The 27,165-nt window shown below is 53.4% G+C and overlaps 12 protein-coding genes across 12 annotated transcripts; 7 read left to right on the top strand and 5 right to left on the bottom strand.

Moving 5' to 3' along the window:
- Positions 1-829: 829 nt before the first annotated feature.
- Positions 830-1,300, top strand: CLAFUR5_10344 (uncharacterized protein; the record flags this gene model as incomplete). Its single annotated transcript, XM_047909492.1, has 2 exons — positions 830-1,035; positions 1,165-1,300. The coding sequence occupies 2 exons, from the start codon at positions 830-832 to the stop codon at positions 1,298-1,300; spliced, it is 342 nt and encodes a 113-aa protein (XP_047764428.1).
- A 15-nt stretch (positions 1,301-1,315) lies between these two features.
- CLAFUR5_10343 (uncharacterized protein) lies at positions 1,316-2,464 on the top strand (the record flags this gene model as incomplete). The annotated part of the gene is made up of 1 exon (XM_047909491.1): positions 1,316-2,464. The coding sequence occupies one exon, from the start codon at positions 1,316-1,318 to the stop codon at positions 2,462-2,464; it is 1,149 nt and encodes a 382-aa protein (XP_047764274.1).
- A 950-nt stretch (positions 2,465-3,414) lies between these two features.
- On the top strand, positions 3,415-5,427 carry CLAFUR5_10342 (uncharacterized protein; the record flags this gene model as incomplete). The annotated part of the gene is made up of 2 exons (XM_047909490.1): positions 3,415-3,551; positions 3,630-5,427. The coding sequence occupies 2 exons, from the start codon at positions 3,415-3,417 to the stop codon at positions 5,425-5,427; spliced, it is 1,935 nt and encodes a 644-aa protein (XP_047764434.1).
- A 3,078-nt stretch (positions 5,428-8,505) lies between these two features.
- CLAFUR5_10341 (uncharacterized protein) lies at positions 8,506-9,105 on the top strand (the record flags this gene model as incomplete). The annotated part of the gene is made up of 1 exon (XM_047909489.1): positions 8,506-9,105. The coding sequence occupies one exon, from the start codon at positions 8,506-8,508 to the stop codon at positions 9,103-9,105; it is 600 nt and encodes a 199-aa protein (XP_047764433.1).
- Positions 9,106-9,852: 747 nt separating this feature from the next.
- On the bottom strand, positions 9,853-10,793 carry CLAFUR5_10340 (Galactose/lactose metabolism regulatory protein GAL80; the record flags this gene model as incomplete). Its single annotated transcript, XM_047909488.1, has 2 exons — positions 9,853-10,151; positions 10,202-10,793. The coding sequence occupies 2 exons, from the start codon at positions 10,791-10,793 to the stop codon at positions 9,853-9,855; spliced, it is 891 nt and encodes a 296-aa protein (XP_047764432.1).
- A 1,619-nt stretch (positions 10,794-12,412) lies between these two features.
- Positions 12,413-13,275, top strand: CLAFUR5_10339 (uncharacterized protein; the record flags this gene model as incomplete). The annotated part of the gene is made up of 2 exons (XM_047909487.1): positions 12,413-12,590; positions 12,644-13,275. The coding sequence occupies 2 exons, from the start codon at positions 12,413-12,415 to the stop codon at positions 13,273-13,275; spliced, it is 810 nt and encodes a 269-aa protein (XP_047764018.1).
- Positions 13,276-14,009: 734 nt separating this feature from the next.
- Positions 14,010-15,161, bottom strand: CLAFUR5_20311 (uncharacterized protein; the record flags this gene model as incomplete). The annotated part of the gene is made up of 1 exon (XM_059463147.1): positions 14,010-15,161. The coding sequence occupies one exon, from the start codon at positions 15,159-15,161 to the stop codon at positions 14,010-14,012; it is 1,152 nt and encodes a 383-aa protein (XP_059319062.1).
- A 288-nt stretch (positions 15,162-15,449) lies between these two features.
- On the bottom strand, positions 15,450-16,811 carry CLAFUR5_10338 (Seipin; the record flags this gene model as incomplete). Its single annotated transcript, XM_047909486.1, has 2 exons — positions 15,450-16,682; positions 16,734-16,811. The coding sequence occupies 2 exons, from the start codon at positions 16,809-16,811 to the stop codon at positions 15,450-15,452; spliced, it is 1,311 nt and encodes a 436-aa protein (XP_047764019.1).
- Positions 16,812-17,210: 399 nt separating this feature from the next.
- On the top strand, positions 17,211-18,553 carry CLAFUR5_10337 (uncharacterized protein; the record flags this gene model as incomplete). Its single annotated transcript, XM_047909485.1, has 2 exons — positions 17,211-17,915; positions 17,981-18,553. The coding sequence occupies 2 exons, from the start codon at positions 17,211-17,213 to the stop codon at positions 18,551-18,553; spliced, it is 1,278 nt and encodes a 425-aa protein (XP_047764026.1).
- A 1,967-nt stretch (positions 18,554-20,520) lies between these two features.
- CLAFUR5_10336 (Mitochondrial import inner membrane translocase subunit tim16) lies at positions 20,521-21,089 on the bottom strand (the record flags this gene model as incomplete). The annotated part of the gene is made up of 4 exons (XM_047909484.1): positions 20,521-20,838; positions 20,892-20,916; positions 20,971-21,011; positions 21,060-21,089. The coding sequence occupies 4 exons, from the start codon at positions 21,087-21,089 to the stop codon at positions 20,521-20,523; spliced, it is 414 nt and encodes a 137-aa protein (XP_047764027.1).
- A 1,322-nt stretch (positions 21,090-22,411) lies between these two features.
- On the top strand, positions 22,412-24,403 carry CLAFUR5_10335 (uncharacterized protein; the record flags this gene model as incomplete). Its single annotated transcript, XM_047909483.1, has 3 exons — positions 22,412-22,713; positions 22,766-24,231; positions 24,285-24,403. 3 exons carry the CDS (start codon positions 22,412-22,414, stop codon positions 24,401-24,403), a joined length of 1,887 nt encoding a protein of 628 aa, XP_047764024.1.
- A 232-nt stretch (positions 24,404-24,635) lies between these two features.
- Positions 24,636-26,367, bottom strand: CLAFUR5_10334 (Putative amidase; the record flags this gene model as incomplete). The annotated part of the gene is made up of 2 exons (XM_047909482.1): positions 24,636-24,760; positions 24,822-26,367. The coding sequence occupies 2 exons, from the start codon at positions 26,365-26,367 to the stop codon at positions 24,636-24,638; spliced, it is 1,671 nt and encodes a 556-aa protein (XP_047764025.1).
- Positions 26,368-27,165: the final 798 nt, after the last annotated feature.

Here is a 27,165-nt window from a genome sequence, read left to right as displayed (position 1 = left end):
CGCTCGGCCATGCTCTCGGCTTAGCGTCTTACCTGCTCACTGGTCGTTCTCGACGACATCCTGTCGATCTACAGGCTCGCACGTGAAAGCCGACGACAGATGATGATCATGATTGGCCAGAAAACACAGCTGCATCTATTACGGCAACTGAAGGGTGGCCACCAGAGTTTCAGGAATCGTACTACTGGCGACCGGACGAGGCTCGCTCGTGGAATGAGATACCAAAAGTTTGTTCGCCATGTGCTGAAGCTTCTTCGAGCCTCTTCTACTATTCGACCGGTGTGACCGAGTAAGAGAGCTTCGCAGTCCGTCGTCGAACTGGTCTCCACAATGGCGTCTTACTATGGATCCTTGCAGGTGCTTGTATGGACCCTGACATCTGCTCTATCTCGGGAACGAGAATAGGTGCTGGAGACTGATGACATCGATGTCCCACGAATGCCGCAAGATGGTGGAGTCTCCCCTGGCACAGCTTGACATCGCAGATATCGTTGGGGAATGACGGAAGCAGCTTCGTCGCAGAGACTGCGGACGGCCAGGCTACCCGCAAGGTGAACAGGCAAGTTGTCGGCTTCGAGAGAGGGCAGGAGCTCGATATAAACGAACCCTGGTGTCCTGTGGACTTCCTTGAAGCTTTTCTAGAAAGATCATCCCACTCAAGTTCCACCTTCCCTCCAGTTGACGCCGATCTGACATCTTTTGTTTATTGATCTCAGAATCTTCAATCAACAGGTTGTATCTGTCACTCTCGGTTCATCCACGCCGCATACTTCGAGATTAGACATCAGACACTACTTCGATATCGTTACTGAACAGCAATACCGCGAACATGACTGGATTCGACGATCGTGACTTCGCAACCGACCCTGCTCCAGCACAGGCTGCTGAGACTGGCGATTTGACCAAGACCAAGACAAACGAGAGCGAAGGTGGTGTCGGCGGCCTTGGCCGCGGTCTCAGCGCAGCAGAGGGTAGATCCAGCTATGGCGCAGTCGAGGTCCCAGCATCGCGTCCTAGCGTAGCTGATGCATCCCCGTGAGTACTACCGAAAGCAGCTCAGATGCTAGCTCGCGGGTTGTCATCGCCTGCATCGATTCCAGATCCAGCTAGTCATCGATGCAGTGCAAAGGCATTCCCCGTGACTACCGCTGACAAGGTTCCCAGATATATGCATCAACTCTCTCTTTCACCTTCACAGCGTGACCGACGCGGCTCGAGGAACTCCTTCGGCGCAGCACTCCCCATTCCACGATCGAAGCGCCAGTCGCGCCTTTCTTCCGTCCACCACGCAGATGGCTGACCACAGCGCCCGGGCATGCCGCCCATCCAGCCAACTCGCGAGATCCTTGCTGCTCAGGTGCAAGACCTCTCTGGCGAGAAGGTCCGCGCCGCGAAGAACATGGCATTCGTTTTCGACATCGATGGTGTGTTGGTACACGGAGACCGCCTAATCCCAGAAGGTCAACGAACCCTCGAGATCCTGAATGGTGACAACGAGCTCGGCATCAAGATCCCACACATCTTCCTCACAAACGGCTCTGGTAAGCCAGAACAAGCCCGTGTAGAGCAGCTCTCGAAGATCCTACACCAGCCCATCAGCACCGAGCAGTTCATCCAGTCCCACACACCCATGAGTGCTCTGGCAGAATACTACAACACCGTCCTGGTCGTTGGTGGTGAAGGCTACCGCTGCCGCGAAGTCGCCGAAAAGTACGGCTTCAAAGACATCGTCGTCCCCAACGACATCGTTGCCTGGGACCCCACAATCGCCCCATACCGCGTCTTCACCCCTGAAGAGCGCGCCACCTCCCGTCCCCGCGACTTCTCGAAGATCAACATCGAGGCTATCATGGTCTTCTCCGACTCACGCGACTACGCGACCGATATGCAAATCATCATGGACCTCCTCCAGTCCGAGAACGGCCGTCTCTGGACCCGCGCCAAGGACCCAATCTCCCAGCGGATCCCCATCTACTTCTCCCAGGGCGACTTGCTCTGCCCAACCGAACACCCATACCCCCGCATGTCACAGGGTGCCTTCCGTATCGGGCTCGAGGCCATGTACAAGGCCCTTACCGGCGAGGACCTCGAGCGTGTGGTGTACGGCAAGCCAGAGTTGGCGACGTACAAGTATGCCGACGAGGTGATTGCCAGCTGGATGGAGACTATTCATAATGAGGAGAAGCTGCCGCAGAATGTCTACATGATTGGTGACAACCCTGCGTCGGATATCATTGGTGGCAACCAATATGGCTGGAACACTTGTCTGGTGCGCACTGGTGTGTTCCAGGGTGGTGACAACGATGAGAACAACCCGGCCAACTTTGGTGTGTTTAAGAATGTGCTCGAGGCGATTCAGACGGCGATCAAGAAGGGGCTGGGACAGGAGTTCATCTTCAAGTGGGAGGATGCTAAGGTTAACCCATTGCTGCAGGGCAAGGAGAGCTCTGGTGCTATTGAGTAAACGACGAAAAATCGGGTTGGAGAGAGCATTTGAATGGTGCTTGGAGTTTGTTCTATTGGCAAGCGCCGGCTTGAGATGAGTCGGGGCGCTGGTTCCCAGAGGAGATGGCGTTGTTGCATCGCATGGAGAAACAATATGTTGTTTGACGAAGCCATGATGGTGGACTAGAGATAGATTGTTAGAATCAAAGGGCGACTTTTGTTCGATGGTGCTGGTTGGGATGACGCTGTCTCACAGACTTGGTTGATCTTCGGGTGCGTCCTCGACTTGGACCTCATCGCATGCCTTTCCTCTGCCGCCGTGACCTTTCAACGACATACAATAATGTCCGACCGAAGCAGTCTTCTACCTATCCCTATGCAGTGTGGGGCAATGCCTTCATCAAGGCCGGTCTGAGGTCGATCCGGCCGGCGCTCTCATCTCCCGAATGATCAGCATGTTCATGTCGGCAGGGCAAGGAAATTATGAAAGCGCATAGCAAGCACCGCACATTGTGTACACACCTATCAAGGACAACAACCACAGGAGTGGCTTCTACTGATTCGCCCGCTGCTGAACAGGATTCGGCTGGGACATGCGGCTTGGGCACAGATGGCGTTGCTGGCGCGCGACGATCTCGACCTCGTGCGTCTGGAGCACGCCTCTTGACTCTTGCGCGCAGCACACGCACGATGATCACGAGAGGAGAATGCCGACGGTGTACAGCTGGAACGGAGGTGTATGAATCGTGGCTCTTCGACCTCATCTCCCGCGTCTGTTCGCGTCGTTGTCGGTGTCCTGATGGTGTAGACACAGTAGAGAGCTCTTCAATGCTGACCGTTCGGCGGTGTTTCATGCTGTGCTGAAACAGCCACGGCCGTTGAGCACTATCGGCGGATTTGGATCTTCGTTCACCGCATGCTATATACTGATCAGTACGGTCGAGACTCTGTCAGCTGGAGAGAAGAGCAATGGCGACCGTTGCACCACAGCGCAGAGATGGCGGCACTTTCGTCAACTTCAGCATGCCACGGCGATCGCAGAGCGTCAAGAGCTCGTTCTCACGACCAGTGCCGCAGACAGCGGAGGAGAGAGGTGAAGGATACAGGTCAGTCCTCACGATGATCCTTGATGTGCTGCCAGGATGCCCCTGCATGATTTGCCCTGACACCGTGTTTCACACCAGACATGCCCACGCGAACTTCGTTCCAACACATGCAACGAGCGATGACCTGCACGCCGCAGCACGGCCGAGCTTCGACGTCGACGGCGGAAAGGCGGGATTCGTAGCTGGACCTGCAATCCCAGAGCGAACGACGAGCTTGCATCGAAAGAACCAGACATGGCCAGCGACGATCAGGGAGCAAAGAGCTGGATCCTTCCAGCTCGATACTATACCAACACCAACACTCGTCAACACGCCATGGGAGCTCCAGCGGAAAAACTTGGGCTCGAGATGGTCGAAAAGCTCCACGGCATCGAGCGTACTGCGTCCAGAAGTCTTCTTGCAGCTGCCGAGGGAGATATACCAGTGCATCATCGACCACATCGAGAACGTTCACACCGAGAGGACAAAGGTGGATGTTTCGGGCATGCAGGCTGACCTGCACAGCCTGTGCCTGGTGAGCAGAACATGGCATCGTATTGCCCAAGATCATTTATACCGCGAGCTTTGGTTGCCGTCGAACAAGGCGCCTGCGAAACGAAGGTGGTCGAGAGACCACCGACCGAGCCGTTTGCATCAATTGCTGGGTACTTTGAAAGTTTCGCCGGGACTGGCGACGGGGACGCATCGTCTGAATATCACCGCAGCACTCGCTCAGGAGCTGCAGAATGAGATATCGTCTGGCCTCAAAACTGGACCGACCGTCGGCATCTTACAAGAGCTAGTTCGACTTTGCTATAGCATGGAACACATTTCTGGCTACGTCGTACCTGCAGCGGCGCAAACACAAGGTTTGGTGGATGCACTAGCGATGCGAACACACTTGAAGTCGCACATCTGGCGCCTAGAATCTAACAGGTCCTTGCCCAGCTTACCGGACTTCATCTATGCTCACGACCACTGGCTCAATCTGGAAACTCTGGTCGTCTCTGCCGACAGTGGTGTTGACCTTGGCGAGGTCGCTATCTCGCTCGTGCTTCCTCGTCTGCCATCTTTGAAGCACCTCGTACTTTCTGGTCTTCATCACGACGATTTCCATGATACCATGCTCTTGACTTTGCCCTCGCTGAAGTCCTTGAGGCTCGAGAGACTCGGTGGCCTCACAGACCAGGGCATCGAACAACTGGCTTATTGTCGCCTAGCTCCCTACATGGAAAGTCTGACTCTGGTTGACCTGGAACTGATGTCATTACAAACCATACAGACTCTGCTATGGCACCTGACCCGGATGAAGCGCTTCACCTTCGTACAGGAGACATCACCCGAGCCTCAAATGGACGGCACGACGATCAGCGACCCAACCCGTCTCAGCTGCCCTGCTCTACAACACTTACACTGGGACTGCCTCGTCCCAGGCACAGCTCTGTTATACCTGGCCACCGCCATTCAAGCAGACCGCTTCCCAGCTCTCATGACAATCAAAACACCATCCGATTACGATGGCACGATCCAAACCCTATGCCGCCCCATCGCCCGCAACAAACTCACCCACGACGACATCCAATACCTCGCCGAACGCACCAAGCAGTCGTATACCCGCGACCTACGAGTTTCACAGATCCAGGCACAACTTCGGATTAGGGAAAGACTGCAGCAGCCGAGCTTTAATGTTGTGGTCCAGGATGAGAGGATGAAAGTCTGCTCAACGCACGTCATTGGGAGCTTCTTGGGCGATATGGCGAGTAGGATTGAGTATGATCTCAGCGCTGGCGTTGAGGGAGGACGGACTGCGTTGGTCGAGTTGGAAGATGTTACGGTGCCGAGACCGACGAGTTTGGGGAGTAGTGAGCAGAAGTTGGAGGTTGGGAGGTTGTTTTGAAAATGTTTTGGTCCGGTTTTGAGCGAGTGATACCCCGTCGCGATGGCTTGGGAATGGGTCGATAGGCTTGAAGCACAGGATATCATACGTATCTCCTTGGCTCCATTACAGCGAACTAGCATATACCTAACTACACGGCCACTTGTGCGCTCCAATGGCCCAGTCTCGAAGCGTGCCGGCAGGGCCTGAGCTACACACGAGCAGGTGTAACACCACTTCTGCTAGCTATACTTATTCTGATAAGAAAACTACAGCATTGCTCTGAGCGATCCCAACAGCACGTGACGAGTATTCGCCAAATCCGGGTTCTGAGCAAGGTAAGCCTAGTCAGCCAAACATCAACTATAGTAAACCAGCAGTCTCATCCAATGGGAGGTATGTCTTTGACGGAGGCATACTTTTGATGCAAATGTATTTTTTGATGTAGCCATATTTTTTGATGCAGTAAATATATTTACTCGCAGAGGAAAGGTATAAAGTGCGAGGAACCATGCCTTCATTCCCGTCTGTCTTGACTTCACTTCAGTAACATAGCACACTCTCCACACCAATCATCTCGCTTGACCATACCGCAACGATGTCACCTTGCTCTTCTATTACCACGACTACCGCGAGGAACAACGCCATTGTGCCAGCCCAGACTACGGATGTGACGGCTGTCAGGACGGTCGATCTGGTAATACCCTGTCGATCTCATTGCTCGACTGTCCACTGACAGTGTCTCTGTGTGGCGCCCTGAGCATGTCAAGCCATTGCTGGAGCTTCGGATTCGTCATCTCCGATACAATTACGAACACCGCCATGCTGCTATCCGAAAGCATCATCAGGTCTATCTGAATAACTCCTGCACCCTGAAGGCGGTCAGTAAGCTCGTCAAGAAGGTCCCAGAGCAGTCGCTGCTTCTGTTGAGGGCCACGGCGGCAAGTGGCAATCGGCAGGTAGTTGAAATGCACCTCGTCGGTATGGAACATAACATGGCCTTGAGCGTGCTTCATCACTCGACCAGGACTGGGGACTGGAAGGCGGCTCGATGTTATCTGTTGCACTGTCGCCTTCGTGCCAGAAGGAATCAGCTTAATGGATCCGGTGGCTCGTCCAGACAGCCGATGTCTCGACCGAGCACATCGACGACCTTCATCAAGCGCGAGTAGGAGAAGGAAGGCTGCCAGGGGTGAGTTGAAGTCGTGGTACAATCGAAGTAAGAAGTCGTTGCTGATCATCGCTCAGGGTTGTGAAGATGAAGTCGCAGGCGATGCATATCGTGTCGAGCTTGTGGATTTAGTGACAGAACGAGGACACCCGGTGACGTCCGGTTTGTGTTGAGTCAGATCGCATCTCACGGTTTGCTCTGCAGTTGTGTCCCGATGGCCCCAATATCCGATGGTATGCAAGATTGCGGGAGGAAGTTGTTAGATAGTTGATGTATCGTTAGCTGCGCATCTGCCATGGTCGCTTCTTTCAAAGCTCGACGTCTGGTTGCATCTCGTGAGTACGTCCGTGTGTCTGTTTCTGTTAGCTAGTTGGCTCGCCGCGATATGATCTGGCGGCAGAGCGGTCCGGGAAGACGAAATGCGTAGCCCACACGCCTCAATCAAGTGCGCAGGCACTATGCTCGGAAGGTGCAACGCGCGAGCTTCCATCATGTATGTCCAATGCACAAGGCCGATTTTTCCAAAGTCTGGGCAGTGACACAGCATGTATATCTTTAGCCGATACCGAGTATTCCAGACTGCATGCCGCAAGGAAAGGGCATTTCCATTCCCTGTCCTGTGAGAAGAAGTGGTCATGCATGATGTGCCATCGAGGGCATAGAGTCCACGCATGATTGAGAGAGATGCCAAGTCTCGAGCAGTGATTGATGCGCCTGCAGCTGACCAGCTGTGGCTTGCTGCTGACGCAAGCAGCGCGCGAGGTTACTTATCAGGCCAGCGTCGCGTGTACATGTATCCACCCTTGAGTTCTCAGGCGATGTCGTTGTCGGTGGAGGAAAAAGAATGTCGCCAGCAACGACTGGAAGTGCTCGCCAGATCCCTGCTTGCGCCACGAGCCATCCCTGCCACGCGTGTTCAGAACCTTGTCTCCGCGACTCCTACCGTCCTACGTTGCTTTCTGATCACACCACTATTATACATGTACGCACATTCTGTTGACAACACCTGGTGCGGTCCCATCCGAACAAGCAACATACTGTACAGGCAAAGCACTGTGCTCAGGCTGACGCCGCACATGATACCAGGATTTCGCCCAGCCCGAATGCTTGCGGCAGTGTCGCGTCGTACATACTTATTGGAATGCTTGTACCTGCACGTTGACACAGACTTGTAGCACAAGTGATCCCAAGTCCAGTCCATCCAAGGGATCACTACTCCGATACGAAGACAGACGAGAAGTCCTGTGCTTGCACCGCTCGAAAACGTCCCTCGACCACGGGCGATGGACCTGCAGTGATATCCATCTCCAGTGATATCTGGAGTCTGGGCCTCTGAACAGTCGCCCGTCTTGTGTGTACTCACATGATGGTGGGGAAGCGATGGCAGGCGTAATCATACGCGTGCAGTCAACCCAGCTATCTGGTAGCCACGAGGCGACATCGCGATCATCGGTTTCGCGAAGACGCACAGAAGGTCGGCTCCAAGGTACGGGTTGCACAGCATGAAACCTCGGAGTGAGCATCCCACAGTAGGCGCTTTCAGCTCCTGTTACAACAGCCCAAGCCACTTTTAGTCACTCACCGACTCCATGAAATCACACCGAACCCCTGCAAGGTCACTGCTACTGGCGCAACATTAATTCGTCAGTGGTGACGAAGTTCCCACGTTGCAGACTGTTGCGTTACACTACCTGTACAGAGCATCTGCCTACCTTCCTGAATAGTTTCCGTTATGGTGCCGCAAAGATCCTGTCTGGAACCACATAAATGTCAGGCTCGCGCTCCTTGAACCCGCTTCAGTTTGCCACTTTCATGATAGATCACCACTCAGTACCAGAGAAATCATCAAGACCGAAGTACATCTATCGAGACAAAATCGAGACAAAATCGAAACAAGACTCAATATCAGGGCTAGCCTCTTGATAGCCATGGCTTGCGTCGACAACTTTCAACAGTCCGGCTTCGAACAATACCATGATGCAATGGCGATGCGAAGAAGTTCGATACAACGGATGACCAAGTCGTCATCTGCGCTGCTCCAGGTCAAAGAAGACAAGAAGCCAATCACATTCCGCGTCTACGAATCGCAACAACCACAAACACAAGCAAAACAGCCGAGCCGGCACTCTTTCGTGAAAAGGTGCTCACAGATCGCAACTGGATGCCGTCGTTCTATCACATCCACATATACTGCCCAGCAAGCGCCCAAGCTTGCTCAATGGATACAACGCCTACCACCGCATCCTGTCGACTACGAAGCTTTTCTGGAGAGCGCAATGGAAGAAGCAGTTGGACAGCTTGTGTGCGGTCCCGACTCAGCAGCAGAGGAACTCGAGCTTGGCTACAACTATGACACTCTCGAGGATGCATTACCGCAGAGCTGGGTCCGCGTGCGTGCTCAGCTGGTGGAGTGTAAGGGCAGGTCTTGGATTGCAGCCTCAGTGATGTCAAGAGTTGACCCAGAAGAGAGACCAGAGACTTATGCGTATGGCAAGTGGCAGCTGGTGAACACGAGGAAGTACTACTAGCCAGGGATGCGAGCTTGACGCAACTTTTACGATGTTACTGTACTGTTACTGAAGGCGATAGAGTAGAACTTGGGTCAAGGAATATCCCTCTGGGAGGAACATGAACATAGAAGCAGATGAGTAGCCCTAGAGATACATGATGAGGCAACCCGTAATGTATGTCACTTAATCAAAAAGTTCGAATGCAGTCGCCATTCGCAGCTCACCGGGGCTCACTCGCTGCTTCAGCGGCAATGCGAACAATGGCTCTCGACAAGAGAATTGGCAACCTTTACGAGTTTGTACAGATCCACTTGACCTTGCAAAAACGGCAGCGCGACGACTCCTTACGAGGGCTGGTGACAAAGTTGGTTGCTACCGAGCGCTTCGACTCCCTATAGAAGCGCAGCTCGTTGCTTCAACACGCTGGCACGTAGCTGAGTAGCAAGATCCGATTGATACAGTCGAGGGTACAGTGCGTCGACGTATATTGAACATAGGTAATCATAGCTACGACAACATACTTTGTCACCGGCCTTTTTCATTAAGTAGAAGCGTTGGAACGCGTGCAGGTCTCACCTGCTTTCACTTCCAGGGTGCGGCGGCCACTTCCTCCGCCCAGAGGTGCCAGTTGCTAGCGTTCGCGCCTGCCTCAGCTTACGGTGGAGCGTCGAACAGAGCTTGCGGTTCCTTCTTCAACATCACAAAATGACTTCACCATCAACATCCACACGAGCCTGCACTTCCAATCAGACATCAACATCAGCATCAGCATAGCACAGCACAACACAATATCGATAATACAACATCAATAACACAACACAACATCGCTACAACATTCATGGCGCCACGCACCCGAGCACGTGTCGTGCGAGCCATCACCGCATCCGCCAGCCAAGTTTTCGGCATGCTGACCATATCTGGGACGTTCGAAGTGACCGTCCTGGAGTCGTTGTCAGAGAATGAGCCGTACCCACCGCTGAGGAGGGTGACGTTTGGCTTCTGTATTTGAGCGCGACTGTCGTACTCTGCGTACTCGCCAAGAGTAGAGTGGATGAAGTCCATGACTGTGAGCAGTGTCAGGTCTGTTCGAGAAGAGTTGCAGGGATGCTCCTACCATGTCCGAGAACAACTGAAATCAAATTGCCACCGACTTTGATATCTGTGAAGTACTCCAAGCTTTCCGGCAGCCCTCTCGGATCAAAGACTGTACGCAGAGCCCTCACGTCGGAGCTGATGACTTTGCCGACAGCGCCGCTCGCCAACAGCCCACAGACCTTGATAACAGGTGGCGCATAACGACCTTGAAGCCCAGTGAAAGTCTTCGAGCCATTCTCGTGCGCTAACTTAGCCAGATGCTCGGCGGCAGCCAGATTTTCTGCCAACGGCCACTCAATGAAGACGTCTTTGCCGGCTCGGATGCTTGGGATAGCAACGTGATGAACGTCTACTCGAGTAGCGACGACAAGCAGGTCAATATCTGGATCGCGTGAGAGGTCTTCTGAATTGCCGTATATCTTGATGTTGGGGTCTAGGTTGAAGTGGTCGAGGGATGCTTGGGCTGCTGCTACGCTTGTGTTGCAGAGTGCTACGAGGGTGTAGGATTTCCTTCCACGCTCGGACAAGAGGTATGGAAGATGAAATTCAGCTGCCCAAGAGGTCTTTGCGCTGGCTGAGAGGCCGATGAGGGCGACGCGAATAGGAGACATGGTGGGAAATGGTGAGGCGATGGGGAGGAGGGCATACTACCTGTTCAGAGGGGTCTTATACTCACTTAGAGTTTGTAAGCTTGACAGCCTTGGCCAGCGTTGTATCATCGACTCTGCCACTGTGGAGCGTGTATGGACAAATCGTGTTGACGGGTTGAAGAAGGAACGTGAAGGAGCGATGTGATCTGCCGTCGGGAGCTCAAAACGCATTAGCCCGGGTTTGCGGCCGCGCGACCGCCAACCGCGTTGCGTGCGCTCTTGCTCTGGTTGTTGTGTGCATGCGATTTTTTTCTTTCTCCTCTCGTTGAAGGCGACATTGTCTCTACAGCATCGAAACGGTACGCGGTCGTCTTCACACGCCAGTCGGAGATCAAAGCCCTGTCATTGTCGTCGCTGTACCTCACCCACAACCACAAGGGCGCAGAGCAGACATCTGAGCACAGCACTCCCTCGACGGTGCTACTATCCCTGGACCGCATCGCTTTTAGCTGGACTATGCCTGGCATTTCATGTCGTTCGCCCCCTGCCGTCTATGATGTGTTACTGTTACAGTGTATGCTCTCGGATAGAGTCGCTGAGGGACCTGTTGAGATGTTGGTTTCCAGCTTGGCGACGACATCCGCGATGCTCTTCTGCGTACCTTGCTGGAATATGGCAGTCTTGCGCACGACTAAGAGACTGTACAGTGCCTGCGGCCGGAAAACAGGTGTGAGCACGCGATCAAGCTTAGCCCATGTCACGAGCCCATCTTGTTTGACTTCGCTTGCTCAACGTTTCGTTTCAAGCCTTCGACAAGCCTTTACTGGCTCCACGTCCCTTCTTCTGCGACTTGGGCGGCGTGTCCATGTCCCAGCACAGCCTGTGATCCCCAAAGGTCACTGTACGCCTGTGGGGCCTGCCATTGCAATGCATCTGGTCTATCTGGCCTTGATGATGTTGAGGTTGCTGGCTGTGACATTGCAGGTGGTAGAGTTCCAAACCCATGCTGCAGATCTCTGGTCTGACATCACAAGCACGATGAAACGAACTTCACCTTGTGGCAACCACGTCAAGCTTCGAATCTTGATGAGCTTCGCATCGAAATGTGGAAATCATACGCGCATTCCCTGCAAGCTTCATGCAGAGAGCAGCGAGAGCGACGTCCACGCCCGCAGCACTCCGTTCCGGCTCGTCCGCAATGCGTCTCGTCCTCAGAGATGCTCAGAACTGTGTCGTCCCTAGAAGCTTTCAACCAACCGAGGACGATCATCCTCGCACCGTGCGCGGCTAATCGCGTGCATCGAAGGCTCCGTTCCCGAGCGACATGAGTGAGGGACATTTTGCAGTTGGCATAGAGTGCGGTTGGGTGTTGCACAATGATCACCCGGATTGCACGTCCTTGAACGAGGCAAGTGCCATCCCGTCACGGTAGGCTGGTCTTGCTAGCATAAGCATCGCAACTTCCCAGCCTCTGACCTTGCCTACTCTTGCTTCTTTCTACTTCACTGTCCTACCTGTTTCTTTGCTTGGTTGTTCACTTCTGCCAACATTTCTCTGCTTCACCGACCGGCACTATCGCAACCACAGGCATAACCAACGTATCGACATAGCAGCATCTACAGGATTGATACACAGCAACAATGGCTCCACCAGTGATATGGGGTCTCGACCTCGCGGAGATGCAATGGTACAAGTTTGGCAGCAAATATATGTTCAAGAACAGGGACTATCACTTGAGGCGGACGAAGTTCATTGTCTACCAGTGCGCATTGATCTTCTGCGTGGTGTCGGAATCACTAGGCACGGCAGCATTATCTGGTGAGTGAGGCATTTCCGTTCTTCTTGGTTGTCCACTAACAGTAACATTGCAGACATGCTTGACGCACAAGACTTCGTCAAGGGTCTCGATCATAACGTCTACGTCTACAACAACGACTACATTGGCGTCGCATCATTCAATATTTTTGCGGGTGTTTTCGTTGCATTCATCTTCGGTGCAGCATTCTTCTTCGATCTCTTTTGGCCGGCACGTCGGGAATCAAGAGCTGTGATGTTGGCCTGGCAGATCTGTGGAGTTCTGGCAGTGGCTTTCATGACAGGAACCGCTTTCGCCTTGACGGTCATTACCGCCATGCGGTGTCAGTACTTCCGATCCGCCGATGGCATACCCTTCACAGCAGCATATGGACAGTCACTGCTCAGCCAGTTCAAGAAGGATGGAGGAACACCACTATGCTATCGGGACAACGGCCGCGCAGTTGCAGCAGTCGTATTTGTTTGGCTTGGATTTCTCAGCGTCGTGGGCAGCTGTATACTGCTATTCATGTCGATCAGCCACTACAAGAAGCTCGGCCCATACTCGACGCATGCCCGTCCTACAGTCGAAGAGAAGGATCCAGAGGCAGGTCACTTGAGCGAGGCGGAGATCCACGAACCACAACATCCGGCAGCAGTGCATCAGGCTCCCGCTGTGAACGACCAAGTTGATGGAGCGGCCACATGATAACACCCTGGCAAACGCGACCACAATCAGTTTCTGAAACAGGGGGCCCCCAGCACAATAATGTGTTGCCTTCAGATGCACCACCGCCGATCCCCCCAAAGTCAGCACTGCGCCCTTTGAGCCCGCAAACCACATGTCCAGCTTGTATTTCCGAGCACCAAAAAGGGACACTAATACGAGAAGATGATAGTAGGAGCGACTCACGTGAGAGCGATCCCCGTGAGAGCGATCCCTACGATTGGCTCGAGATACCTCCGTCGCCAATATACACATGTCCCTCCAATGGTGATTCGAGGTTTAGTGTGTTAGCGCGGCCAGCACATGCCCACGGTGACGACATTCGGCCCACGGGGATGCGGAGACCCATCAGTCAGAGGAGTCTCGCGGCGCTCACGAGTGAGCTGTCTGATGGTGCTAAAGAGTCGAGATGATGGGGAGTATTGCTTTGGAGTATGGTTTCTTTTGGAGAGCGATGGCGTTAGAGAAGGTTAGAGATACCACAGTGATAGCGACAGTAGTGAGGTCGACAGCATTGAGCTATAATTGAGCACTTCTTTGTGTTTCCTGCAGTGATGAGATGTCAGCACCGAAGAAGATCAGCTGCTGATTCCTCATGAACCGCCCACGCCTGACATATCCGAACATGCTCTCGACTTCTCGCAAAAGGAACGTGATAAAGCTTTCGCTCGGATCGTGCAACACAGAGTGTGTCGCATCTACCTCCTAGTGCACTATCAAGGTGCTTGTGTCGTCTTGACTATCAAGCCGGTGACCGGATCCGACAGGCTCTCGTCGTCTACATCATCAATGGCATAGTACGAGTCCTGCAGCTTCTCATGACAATACCACAGCTCCCAGTCCACCTGTCCGACTCTCCTGAACCTCTCAGATCCGAACTCACTGATCAGCTTCACATCTACCAGGTTCGGAAAGAGGCGTGGTATCGCACTTGGAGGCATACTGTCGATGCATGCGAGCTTGTACATGAAGTCGACACCCAATCTGTCAACGCACTCTTCATCCTCGAAATCCTGGTAGGCAGTGATTGATTCGATCGAGAAGAGGTTGGTACGAAGGCGGAGAAACTGCTTGATGGTCGCAGGTGAGGTCTCATCGAGCCAAGTATTGTTGCGCCAAAGGCGCCAGTAGCGGTCGTGTGCGTCTGCGGAGTACTTCTCATGGTCCACGATCCACTTCTTGCCATTCCAGTGTTCGCGAGGCCAGTCGAGTTGTCTCGTCATGGGCTCGAGCAAGTTATCGAGTAGTCTGTGCTCAATCTCGATGTGACGGATGTGTTGGAGACTCTGTCCGAGGTAGCCATTCAGTGCTCGGACGTCCGGACGTACAACATCGAGGGTGATGAAGCGTAGATCAAGAGTCATGCTGCCGTAGAACATTAGAGATGCCTCCCGGTAGATCTGTCGGCAGGTGTACAACATTGCCAAGCGGCGGCGTTGTGCTGGGCCGCGTTGGGAGTCGTGTTGCACGCTGGCCTGATGGATCTTCTTACGGCCCAAGGTGTGTTCTACTGGCGAGGTGGGCGAGTAGGCGACCATGACCGGCACACTGAACGCCGAAGCAGCGACTTCCTCGTAAATCTGGTTGCGAATCTCCGGAGGGAGGTCTAGAAACTGCGGAGCGCGCTTGTCTGGACTCGAGCCGTCGATCCTGCGCTCGAGTATCTGTATCCGCGCAAGCGCATTGCGAAGCTGGTGCTGCGTGCTGGTAAGGGTCTTCTTCGTCGAGCGCAGCTCTGATCGCGTCGCTTCGAGTTCTGTCTTGGTCGAGCTCAGCTTTGACTCGTGCTCCTCCTGCAGTTGCTGGAGTAGAAGCGAGAATCGAGAGTCCATGGCTGGGTTGACGCTCGCGCTGGTAGGACCGGACATGATGAGAATGTTGTCCTGCAGAAGGTGAGCTCGGATGATAAGTTCGAGATGTACTTTATAGTTGTCGGTCGGAACGGAGCTCCGCGCTGTCCAAAGAGAATGGAGCGATCACGTGTGAATTGCTTTTCTTCGGTGATTTTCTCAAGACTATGCTCAGCGAGCGACGAACATGCATCGAGCGTGAAGCAGAGGAAGTCGTCTGCACTGGGAATACAAATGTGAAGGTCGAGATTTTGCAACAGTCAAAGGGGTATCATTGCAGAAAGAAAGATCTCACCGAGGTCGCTCTTAATAGTCGTCGCGTACTTCCTGCTTCACAGGCGTACCACCACCTCCTTGCCTGTCTCGTCTACGCCGCACGCTGTCTCGTCTTCCAGGGCCAGAACTCTCAAGACTCGTGCCTATACCTGAATCGAAGAAGTCCACATCTTCATCTTCGTCCTCCACATCTGCATCGGTAGCTCTTGCAACAGCTTCAGGCACCACGACTGTCTCATCCTCAACATCTGGCTCGCGCTTGATCTCACGTTCAGTAGGTGAGCTATAACGTAGCGGTGCCTGGCCACTCAATGTGGGGAATGTCCGCTCAGTATCCGAAAGTTTTGCTGGCACATCGTCGTCTTCCTCTTCCTGCTTGATCTTCTTCGCGGTACTGCTCGCTCCCACCTCTTCTGCCTTGATCTTGCCGACATCTGGCTGCTGCAGGTAAAGTGCTAAAGCTCCCCACGCTAGACCGAAGAAGACAAGCTCTGTCATCCAAAATGTGGAGATGAAGATGAAGGCCGAGATCAGGCGATGATTGTACATGGCCCACTTCATGCTTGGAAACGCGAACCTCGCGCGGAACAAGGCTTTCGCACCGTAGATCTGCAGACGATGTGTGCTCTGGATCTCAAGTCGCATGGACGCAGGTGCATTCTTTGTGCCTTTGGCAAAATTGACTTCTTCAAAGACGGGTATGCGTAGTGTATTTGACTCGGAGCGCAGGCAGAGGATGTACCAAGGAAGCTCAATTCCCTTATGAATGAGATCGATCCACTGTGATCGATATGGCATGATCGCAGGTCGTCTGGAGGTCGCAAGTAGGAGTGCGTCGTTTTCCGACAGAGACGTAGGTGTGCCAGCTATTCCAGACTGTGGCATGCCCGCAGTGCTTCTACTAGATGAGCCGTACATGTTAAGCTCGACCATGAAGTTCCCAGCTTCGGAATTGTCCTTCGTCCGTGGCATGTCGAGCTCTATTACCACGTCGTATCCTTGTCCACTCATGATCTCATTGCCCAGGTTGGCACTCCCATACGGGAAGTGGGACGTGATACGGTTCGTGTACACACTGTCGAACTGTAGGTGGATCGTTCGCTCGAAGCCGATGCGAGGAATGTACTGCCAGTAAAAGAGGGTGTAGGCAGCAATGGCGAAACCCAGGAGTATGAAGGCGGTGATGACGGCGAGGAAGGTGGCCAGGTAGGCTCGTAGGGCGGTTCGTGAGACGAAAGGTCGTATAGGCGCGAGAATGGCATCCTATGCATCGTTCAGTAGAGATCGTCACGACAGGACGTGTCATGATCGGACTTTGACCAGAGCTATCAGGGAGAAGATCAAGCCTCGAGGCTCATCCTCCGCGTCTTTAGTGCTCCGTCGCGACGACATCGTGTCATCGGTATTGATAAATCATTCACCTCCCATCGTTTTTGGAGACAGAAGGTCGCGTCGCGACCGATGTCATTCTTAGTCAGCGCACAGCTTTGACTGCATGTGAAAGTTGCTCCCTGTTCTTTCGCGTTCTGCACTCAGATGTTCACGATATTGAATCTCATGATAGCGATCGTCATGCTGAGCCTCATGATCTGGGAACGACCCTCCCATGGCCCGCAAGGAGAGTATGACTGGCAGCAGTTCATCATGTCGTTGAGGCGCAGCAGCATACTGCCTGGATGCCATCGCGTGGATGAGCAACACTAATAGCAGATGCCCATCACGATGCCCATCACGATGCCCATCACGATGCCGAATATCAAGCCGCTCATTCATGGACAGTAATCACACAAAATGACCAGCTTTTCTCTTCCACGCCACTCTTCCTGTCGAAGCATTGACCCACTAGGCCTATGCGAGGATGTCGTGGACCCAGGGGACGGGACTTTACCACATGCGAATCTGATAGAAGTTCTACTCAAGCAAGCCGATGCTGAGCTGCGAGACGTCGAGGCTCTCCCATCGTTCAGCCGTCCCACATGGACGACTATCTTTTCTGGTCTGGTCGAAGACATTGCGTATGGATTACATCTGGATTCCTCGCTACAGACTGGAGGTCTGGAGATAGTGTTAAAAATCGAGGCTTTAGCAGACGCAGAGTTGAGCAAGTTCAGGAAGTCATTGATCAGCAGCGCTATGTCGTTGGAGGTGGCCTTTCCGACTCGAAGACTACAACAGCTTTGCGACGAGGATCAGTCCATATCGCTGCGAGCGGATCAGTTCGACTGTCTGCTTGCTTATTTACTACTTGGAACAATACACATGCCTTCTGGCAATACCTGGGGCCGTCCTGGCTACACACAGCTGTTCGGTGGCAGCGAAGCGACTGCAGAGACGAGCCAGGCGTATCTGCTTACCATCATGCAGCACTTTTCCATCGAAGGCTACAGTTCCACTTTGTCCTCTGATCATCACTTCACGTTCCAATTGTCAAGTGGGATGCAGATGCCAGAATTGTCCATATCGAATATACCGGCCGTTGCTATGCCTGTGACCGTGGTCGACAAGCCCTGCGATCCATCATCACGGCAGACTGCTTCGTCATCGGGGCAGCACATTCCCAGCTAGGCCCAGGTCCGGGAGGCACACAAGAAGAACGCCTTGTAGGACAATCGCCAGCCTTGGCGTTAGCAAGTCTCCTTACACCAGAACTCTCACCTCACGCTGCCGTCATAACATCATCAGTCACAGTCCATTCTCATTGGGAGGGTCATGGTAGAGATGCTCGCATGGTCCAGCTATATCATACCGCGGCTCGGCCATGTCGCCGTTACATCATCGCAGATGCACTGGAACTTGACGGCGAGGACATCATCAGTGAGACCAGCCCGAGGCGCATCGAGCGGGAAGTCAGGACGCTCTACGCGGCATTATCAGGGGCAAAAGCCTGCTCGCTGAGCGAAGGTTGGCCACTCGAAGATCTTCGAATCGAGATGCCGCCCTGGGGGTGCGATGCCTTTGGTGCGACGTTAAGCGTCAAAGCTCAGTGTATGATGATGGCTGCAGGACTCGCTGGTTTGGAGTCTCAGAACCTGGAACTCCTGGTGCCGCAAGATCGTGAACACGAGCTGGTGAACATTCCTCGAGGTAGAATCACTATCAGTCATTTGTTCAGCAGGCTGGCGGTAGCCATTTGATGAGATGTTCCTTCACAGAACCGTGGCGGTGGATGTCTCTGGGATCATAGCCAGGAAGAACGACCCATGGTCAAAAAAATGATAACACAGATGCCGAAAATCGAACTCCAATACCCTCACCTCTTTGCCAGGACAGCTGGCAAAAAAAGAAATTGGAGAAGGGGGAACTTGCACCCCCATCCATGAGACTGGCGGGCTTTCGCTCTCTACCGCGCTCTCTACCCACCCAGCGGTATCGGCAGAAAGTACGAACCAAAGGTCGGACAGCACGATTCTAAGGACGAGTTTCCACTCCGCCGTACCTGTCCCACGATCTTACTATTGGACCACAACCCCATTGTATGATTACGCAGAAATTGATAGTGATCATGGCTCCTCAATTACTGGAGCCGAAGAGGAGCCACTAGCGCGGGAAGCATGTGAAGGGTCGAGACAGGGACCTGCCGGAACCTTCGCTACCGCACCGAGATGAGTTGATCGAGGTCTTGCAAAGTTACTAGGTGAAGCGAGACCAGGTCAATTGAAAGCGTTGTACTGTACCTCTGAATCAGAGCGCCGGGTTCTTCGTCAAGAACAGCGTCTCGTAGCTGTTACCGCGCCGCAGTCTGAGCTTGTGTGAAGGGTGGCCGCTTGCGACGCTTGTCTTCGGTACTGGGCTCGCGTTGACGCTCTTAGTTCACCTGGACGGTCAGACAGCGAGGGAAATGGCGGCAGAAGTACTTGTCCTTATACCCTCGACGGTTGTTGGGATGTCTGTTGTCGGGGTCACGATCGTCGCGGTCACCTTCATGATCAGTATCACAGTCGTCCTGCCAGCCTGGACACTCGTCGAGCGGAATGCCTTGCTCCTGGGTATCTTCAGGTACATCCTCTCCTTCCTCGAATGCCGTCCACCGTGGATCGAGGTAGCGAGGTTCGCGAACAGGACCGTCTTGATGCAAGATCCACTTATTGAGATTCTCTTCACGCCGGTGATCAGGTTGCAGCCACCACAAAGCCCCAGTGTTTCTACACCGCTCCTCGACATCTATTTCAAGTAGCGCACCGCTGTAGTTGTTGGCCCATAGCCATCGGACGGCGCTAGACAGCTACGCACCAGCAGGTCCAAGCAATAGCCATTACCTGGACGATAAGGAGGGCTGCGATAGGTGGCCATGGGCTTGGTCGTTGGCTTGTTCATTGGCTCTTGAAGGCTGGCACGGATTGAGCTGCATTCACGACTCTGGCACAGGATGATTGAAGGAATGGGCCGGCATCTGGCTCACCACTGCTCCGTTGGAGCGCCACTTTGTGACTCCTGGTCTTATTTTGCTTTCTGCCACCAGTGCACGGTCTCAATTGCTGCATCGAACATCTACTCAACGGCAAAACTCATGCTTCAGTCGACATTTTGGCATGTGTACATTACACCGTCGCTCTCACTAGTGCCATAAGCAGCTCCCCTTTGCCTTTGGATGTTGGGTTAAGAGGCCATCGAACGTGTTCGCTCCTCCCACGGGAAGATCCAATCATCTGACTGGAGCAACCAAATTCGGTGGCGGCTACTGTCGAAGGTATTCGTTTTGCTGTACAGGTGTCGTATCTATAAGTACACAATGCATCTTCTTCTCTGCATCTCTCTTTCTCCACCTCCTCTCATCTCCTCTTGTAGCCTGCTCAGTCGTGCCCGGAGCTACCGCGTCGGCCTTTCTGCATCGAGAGCGGAGATGACCGCCAATTCCTCACTTCCACAGCTCCTGCACGCAGTGTCGCTATGCTGATGTAAATGCCCATGCCCAGAACGCCTCGCTATGCCATCAAATCATCGATATATTGCCATCTCCGAGCCGCAAAGTCCTCATCTTCAGCTCGGCGGCGGCTGTTGTGACGCCGATGATGCTTCCGATTGTGTTGATTGCTGACTTTGATGCTTCAGTCTTTGCGCCTACACCCAAATGTCGCGTCAGCACATACCCTTCATCATATGCTCAATCCCTGTATAGCTTCGGCCTCCAGCCATGCCGTATCTCTTCCTCCCGCTCTTTAGCTGCCTGTGCTTCACGTACCTCCAGCTCTATCCGTTCTCGCGCTCGTAACACTTTACTTTGTAGATAGAACGATCCTCCTTTCTTCGGGTCGTTCATGTCGAATAGGCGCTTGAACTGCGCGTGGATCTTCTGGACGTCTGCCTGCCCAGATTTAGGTGGTGAGACGTTCAGAATCTGGCAGGCTTCGGATAAGGTGAGGCCTGAGGAGGAGAGGGTATTCGCCGCTGTCGGGTTGCCAGCTTGCGATGCTGCGTATTTCTGGTAGACGGATCAGTGTCTGTAGGTATACTAGAGGATGGCGTGAGTGGTACTTGTGATGCTGAGGCTTGCTTATATCTATCGTCATGGTCAGTATGTATGTGCCATGGTGTTCATCGATCATCGACTTACGCCTCTGCGAACGCTCTCCCGAATACTCTTGCGCCGGTCAACTAGGTCTGTCAGTAACGATCATGTGTTTGTGGTATAGCAGTACATACGACGACCTGACTGATGATACGATGCGCCATGATGCGCCAAACAAGCAAAGGCAAAGAGTGTGCTGTGGATGTTCACTGACAGTCTTCCATCGACCATCTCGAAAGATCTCGCTCGGTTTCGGATCTCGGCGAAAACATGATGTCCGTGCACGCGGAAAGAGCCGATGCTTAGCGCAACAACCATTCCTTTTCCCTCAGCCATTACCGTGGCCATGACACTGGCCTGGGGATATAGCCTCGTCGAGCGACGGCACCGTGCTATCGGCATGGTCTTGGCCACCTGCCGCCGACAAGTCCGTCGACATGCACGCTTGAGAAGATAGGTGTCACTGACTGCCAGCATCCTGCACGAGCAGCAAAACACGGACTGCCGTACTACACTTTCCCTGTCAGAAGATACGACCAGCCAAATATCCTCGTCCTACACGACGGTCGTTCCGGCCAAGGCAAGCCCGATCTTACGGACACAAAGAACTTTTGGCTTTTCTCGCTTCATTTTTGCCAGCACAGCGATATGCAGCGCGGTTGCACAGCCGACTGTATTCTTCAGGTGGCATTCTGCGATCGACATGATCTAAGGCGATCAAAGTACGGTCCACGGTATTCGATCGCTCATTCCCCCAACAGGGCGGACATAGGGAAGCCCATGTGGCCAGTAGCACTGTGCCATGTGTTCGATCATCCTCCTGGAAGACGAGCTGGCCACAGACTAGGCTGCGGATGCTGTGACTCCTCGCATGCAGATGTTCCTGTTTATGGACCTCCAGTCATTTTGCTGCTTACCTAGGGCAGAGCAGCACTACTGCGAGCAAAGCTTCTGCCCAGCGAGCATCAAGCCTCAAACATCCTTACCCATCGCTCCACTCGGCCATGTGGTGTTCTTGCGGCTTTCTCCCATGCGTCGATCTATCTTTACTGTGACTTTCAGCCCCAGATTTTCTTCGGTGTAGTTCCAACACTGTATCAGCGCCAGCGATGACTTGAAGTGGTAAGCGGTGGACATTTTGACTGATGCCCTGCTAGACAGAAGATGGCTGCGGACCGAGGATGCGGACCTTACTTGCGCCTGCTGCGACTCACTGTCGCTCTCGACGACTAGAGGACGAAGAAGCAGTTCTAACATCATCTTGGCACTACTATTCTGCAATGCAACCACGATGTTCTTTGCACGACCCTGTGGCTCCTTCACACCGCGAGTTCGATGCAGGTACCGGTGTACTCGCAGACTTACTCTCCAGCACTGTTTGCATCGACATAGAAGTAATGGATATATCTCGTCTTGGCTGGCCGCCTCTCCAAACACATACCCAATTTCTACCACGTCCTTCACGACTTGATGCAGCCTCATAGCAATGTCGAAAGCCCACCTCAGCCTCGTACCTACGTACGCGATCGATCACGATACTCGAAGCCTTTCCCCAGTGGATGAGCACAAGGAGACAACCGATGCCGAGCTCTTTTACGACCTGTTCTTCGTGGCGAACCTGACAGTATTCACGTACATCCACAGCGTCTCGGATCTGTCTAGCCTCCAGCAATACATTGCGTTCTTCTGCATATTATGGTTCACATGGTATTCAGTTGCTCTATTTGACGTTAGATTCTCCAATGTCGACTGCCTCACGAATCGAATAGGCAAGGCCTTTCATTTCTGGTATGTGACGGACCTCTCAACTCACGGACCACAAAGTACTGACATGGATAAGTTTTATGATCGGCTTTGCATCAGTCGGACCCATGTTCAAGGTTGGCGAACTCGAAGACGACAGACATCGCCCCGTCGTCCACTACTTCCGCACGCTCACACTGATTCTGATGGCGAGCCGCCTCGTCCTAGCGCTACAGTACTTCCAAACGATGTGGCACTTCAGAAGACAACAAACATCTCGGCGATCACTCATGCTCCTGGCAGGCTGTTACATCATGGCAGCGGCAATTTATCTGGGCCTCTTCTTCGCTTTCACCAACGATGCTGAAAGCTCCGCATGGATCGTGTGGTACGTTGTTGGTATTATGGAATCGCTCTTGGCAACATTCGTGGCGTGTACATCCAAGCACCTTAACTCCTGGATTTTGGACCTTCTTCCGTGGCTTACGCCCATCATTACACCGCTCGCCATCGGCAAGACCCACGAGCTATCCTTCAAGCACACGCACCTGGTCCAGCGGATGTCGTTGCTGACTTTAATCATACTTGGCGAGGGCGCCATCAGTGTCGCGAAGCAGTGTCAAGTCATCGCAGAAGCATCGACGTTCACGTGGAATGTTGTCAACATTGTCATCATCGCTTGTGCGGTACTTATCCTCTATTTCATGTACATGATCTACTTCGACTGGCAGAGACTGGAAGCCGACGCCGACGAGACCATCGAATCGAGGTCGATCAGACAGCGGGTCTGGGCATTCATACACTTCTTCCTTCATCTCTTCATGGTGTTGTCGGTCCAAGGTCTGAAGCTCGGGATCACGTGGAGTGCTGCCATGCAAGAGGTAAAAACATTGAACAGCATCAACCAGCAATGGGTCGCGCCCGGTGCCAGGATCTACGACAGCGTCTTGTCAGAAGACGACTGGCACGATGTTAGCGATACCTGGAGCCAGGTCCTGGGCGATATCACGACCGACCAGGGTTACATATCGAGCTCAATGGCCGATGGTCTTGATACCGTCAACGACATCTGGCAATACCAGCACGCCCTTGAATACTTCGACGACCTCAGCAACGTCACCAACTCAAACCGCGCTTACGAGCTTTGCAATTATACCGCGTACACATCGATCTTCACCATCGCCGGCTTCGGTAAGAACTCTCTTGACACCGAGCTGGAAGAATACAGTATCCAAGACTTTGACATAAGCTCTTCCAATTGGACCGTCGGCGGCGACGATGCTGAGAGACTGCACAACATGGTGGAGATTGTCGGCAAGTTCCACTTGACATACATCTATTTCTGCGTCTCGATTGGTATGGTAGTCCTGCTGTGCACTGCACTGGGATACCTCAGCCGGCCGACACGGGAAGGCTACCATCGCGTGAGACTCAACTACAGTGGCTTTGCAGGGCTGGCGTTGTGCCTGCTCGCTACGAACGCTCTTCGGAATGGAGACCTCTTTGCACGATCGGTGGCTGAGCCTTGGCTTCTGCCCACGACGATGGCGTTGCTGTTTAGTGGTAAGTCCAACCTCTCGAGACCAATATGTGAGCCTGAAGCTGACGAATTACAGTCGTCATCGTTAACAATGTCAAGCTTACGTGGCACACAAACCGCCCAGCGGTCCAGAGAACCTCCGACTCTGGTCCATCTGGCGACGACCTAGTGCTCAGGGATATGGCTCTGGCATGACGTGCTTAGTCGTCGATGGATTCGTTCGAGATGTAATGATTCGTACTGTTCTATACCCAAATCGCGAATGACCGTAGACATAGACCATAGCATAATGCATTAATGACACCCTGACTGCCCAATAAAATCTCCAATGCGCTCGCTCGCTAGCAACGCTTCAAGCCAAACATAACGCCGCATCGCTCCGTGGCCTGGTATAGTGCTAGAATCAGAAGCAGTGAGTTGTAAAATGTTACTCATCGCACGCCAAAACATCTCCAATCACCTTGAGCATCGCTGAAACTTTCTCCTCCTCAAGCCTTCGCCCAATGATGGATAGTCCGATGGGAGAGTTCATGAACTTCTCGGGTCGTTTGTCTGGTCGCGAAATCGTCAGCTTACTCGTCTTTTCCTCTCACTTCGCAGCATGTCCACTTACAAGTCTCCATAACCTTCCTATCTTCTTCACTCATCGGCTCCCAGTCCGTGGGGACCACATCCCTCTCTAGATCGACTTGCGTCACTGGGAACGAGCCAGTCGTGAGATCGAGAACTGGTGACAACGTTCCATAGTGAGACGGATACGCCGCGTCGTGCTCCGCAGCCGGAAATACAACAGTCGGCATGATAAGTCCGTCGATCGGTCGGGCAGTTCCTGTCGAGGCTTGTGTAGCGTTCCAACGCGCATGCCACGTCGACGCTAACAGATCCCTCCTGCGCTGGTTCTGCCATGTTTCGAAGGCCGTTGCTCGTGGTGCGTTGGCGGTCTTACCTAACCACTTCTCGACCCCTATCGGGAGCGGTTCGCCGGAGGCCTCAGTGTCCCGCTGAAACTCCTCGCCACCATCGGCGGAGAACATGTGCTTGATGATCTCGTGGCTCTCAATCGATTCGACTGGAGTGAAATCGATTACAAGATGACCCGTTTCCTCGAGCTTCCTCCTCGTCATCTCCAACGCCCTCCGCAGCGGTGGAGTTGGCGCAACGCGGCCGTCACTCATGGCGATTCCAAAACATAGCTTCTCCGGTAGGATCTCTTCTTCGGTTCTCCACGGAATGGGGAGACAGCCCGGATCCTGCGTCCATGGCTTCGCTTCAATCACGGCTTTCATAAAGAGCCTCACGTCCTCTGGGCTCCTGCACATCGGACCCGCCACAGACCTTATCGCTTCCTGTCCGACAAACGTCGTGGCAACGTTCTGATAAGAAACTCTTCCGTGGGAAGGTCTCAGTCCATACAGACCAGTGCAGTGACATGGGTGCCTGATAGATCCTCCTATATCCGTTCCAACTCCCAAGGGACTCCCGCCGAGAGCGATAAGGGCGGACTCGCCGCCAGAGGAGCCGCCAGGTGTGAGGTTGAGGTTATAGGGATTGAGAGTGCGGCCGAAGACGTTGTTGATTGTTTCACCCATCATCAGCGTGGTGGGAACAGAAGTTTTGACGTAGATGATGGCGCCTGCTTGCTCCAGGATGTCCACGAGTGTGGATTCGGACTTGAGTGGATGGCCAGCTTTGGCGATGTAGCCAAGAGTTGTGTCTAGGCCTGGGACGTTGAATTGGTCTTTCAGGCTGATCGGGAGGCCGTGTAGAGGACCGACGGTCGTGCCGTCGATTCGAAGGCGGTCATCGAGCGCTCTCGCTCTTTCGATAGCATCATCGAAACAGATCTCGGTGAGGCAGTTCACCAGTCTCTGGGCGATTACAGCTCGCTTGCAGACGGCTCTGGTGACTTTCTCGGACGTCCAGACTCCCGTCGCGATGTTCACGACGATCTTGGATGCGGTCGCATCGGTCAGCTCCAACTCATGTTGGGAAAGTAGTCCGGAATCGCGAGGGAATGAAGAAACATCGAGAACATCCGGTCCGGGAAAGAGCGAAGGTGGAAACTGCCATTCCGACGGTATCTTCGCCTCACGTTCGGCGCGTTTCCTGACTGCGATCGCCTGCCACGGCTCTTTGTGCTCGGTGGAGTGGTTACCCATAGAAGTCAGCCAGTCGAACGATTAATCAATCAATCAATGTCAGTGATATGTCCTTCTCAAGCTCAGCTGAAGAAAGCAGTAGAAATGGTGATAAGCTGCGCCGAGAAGAAAGAAGGCAGCACTGTCGTAGAAACAGTGTCGTTAGCAACCAAGTCCTCCCCTCACCGCACCGACTCGGACTCGCGCCTCAGCATAACGAGGAATGAGCCTGCACTGCTGGGCAGCAGTGGCGGGCGCGGGCGCGTGACCGCTGTCGGCGTTCGCTATCTTTGTGCTTGTGAAAATTCCCGGAAGGAGCTGATAAGCATCTGGGCCGTTGTGGCTTACGTGTAGCCATCTGTGGCTCTTGTGTCTAGACTTCTGCTGCTGGGGATATGTGGCCTGTGGTAGAGCTGTATGTAAATGACAGTCATGTTTCCAGGCTCGACGGTCAACGTGTGTGACCACAGGGTGTCGAATAGCGGCAAGCATCATGCTATACAACTCAAGGCAATCGCTTCGACGCGACAGCATGCACGACAGCGACACTGCATAGCGCATACATACTGAAAACATGCAGAGAGGTCATGCGCAGCAGGAGCAGCAAGCATGATATTACTTGATCCATTCGTGGCCACTTTCATCCATCGTGGCTATGTATCATGAAATCGGAAGCCTAGGCCGATAAGAAATTGGAGTACCACGATTGGAGTCGCTACAGAGTTTCGACCTTATCTATCCCGGCTACATGCTTGGACCGGTGAATGAATACGATTGTATGTACTGTATCCCCCGGCCATATGCTGATGACGAGGAGAA

The sequence above is a fragment of the Fulvia fulva genome, chromosome 7, assembly GCF_020509005.1.
Source record: "Fulvia fulva chromosome 7, complete sequence".
Classification (NCBI taxonomy): domain Eukaryota; kingdom Fungi; phylum Ascomycota; class Dothideomycetes; order Mycosphaerellales; family Mycosphaerellaceae; genus Fulvia; species Fulvia fulva.
Note: the sequence above shows the minus strand (reverse complement) of the source record. Positions and strands in the feature narration are given on the sequence as shown.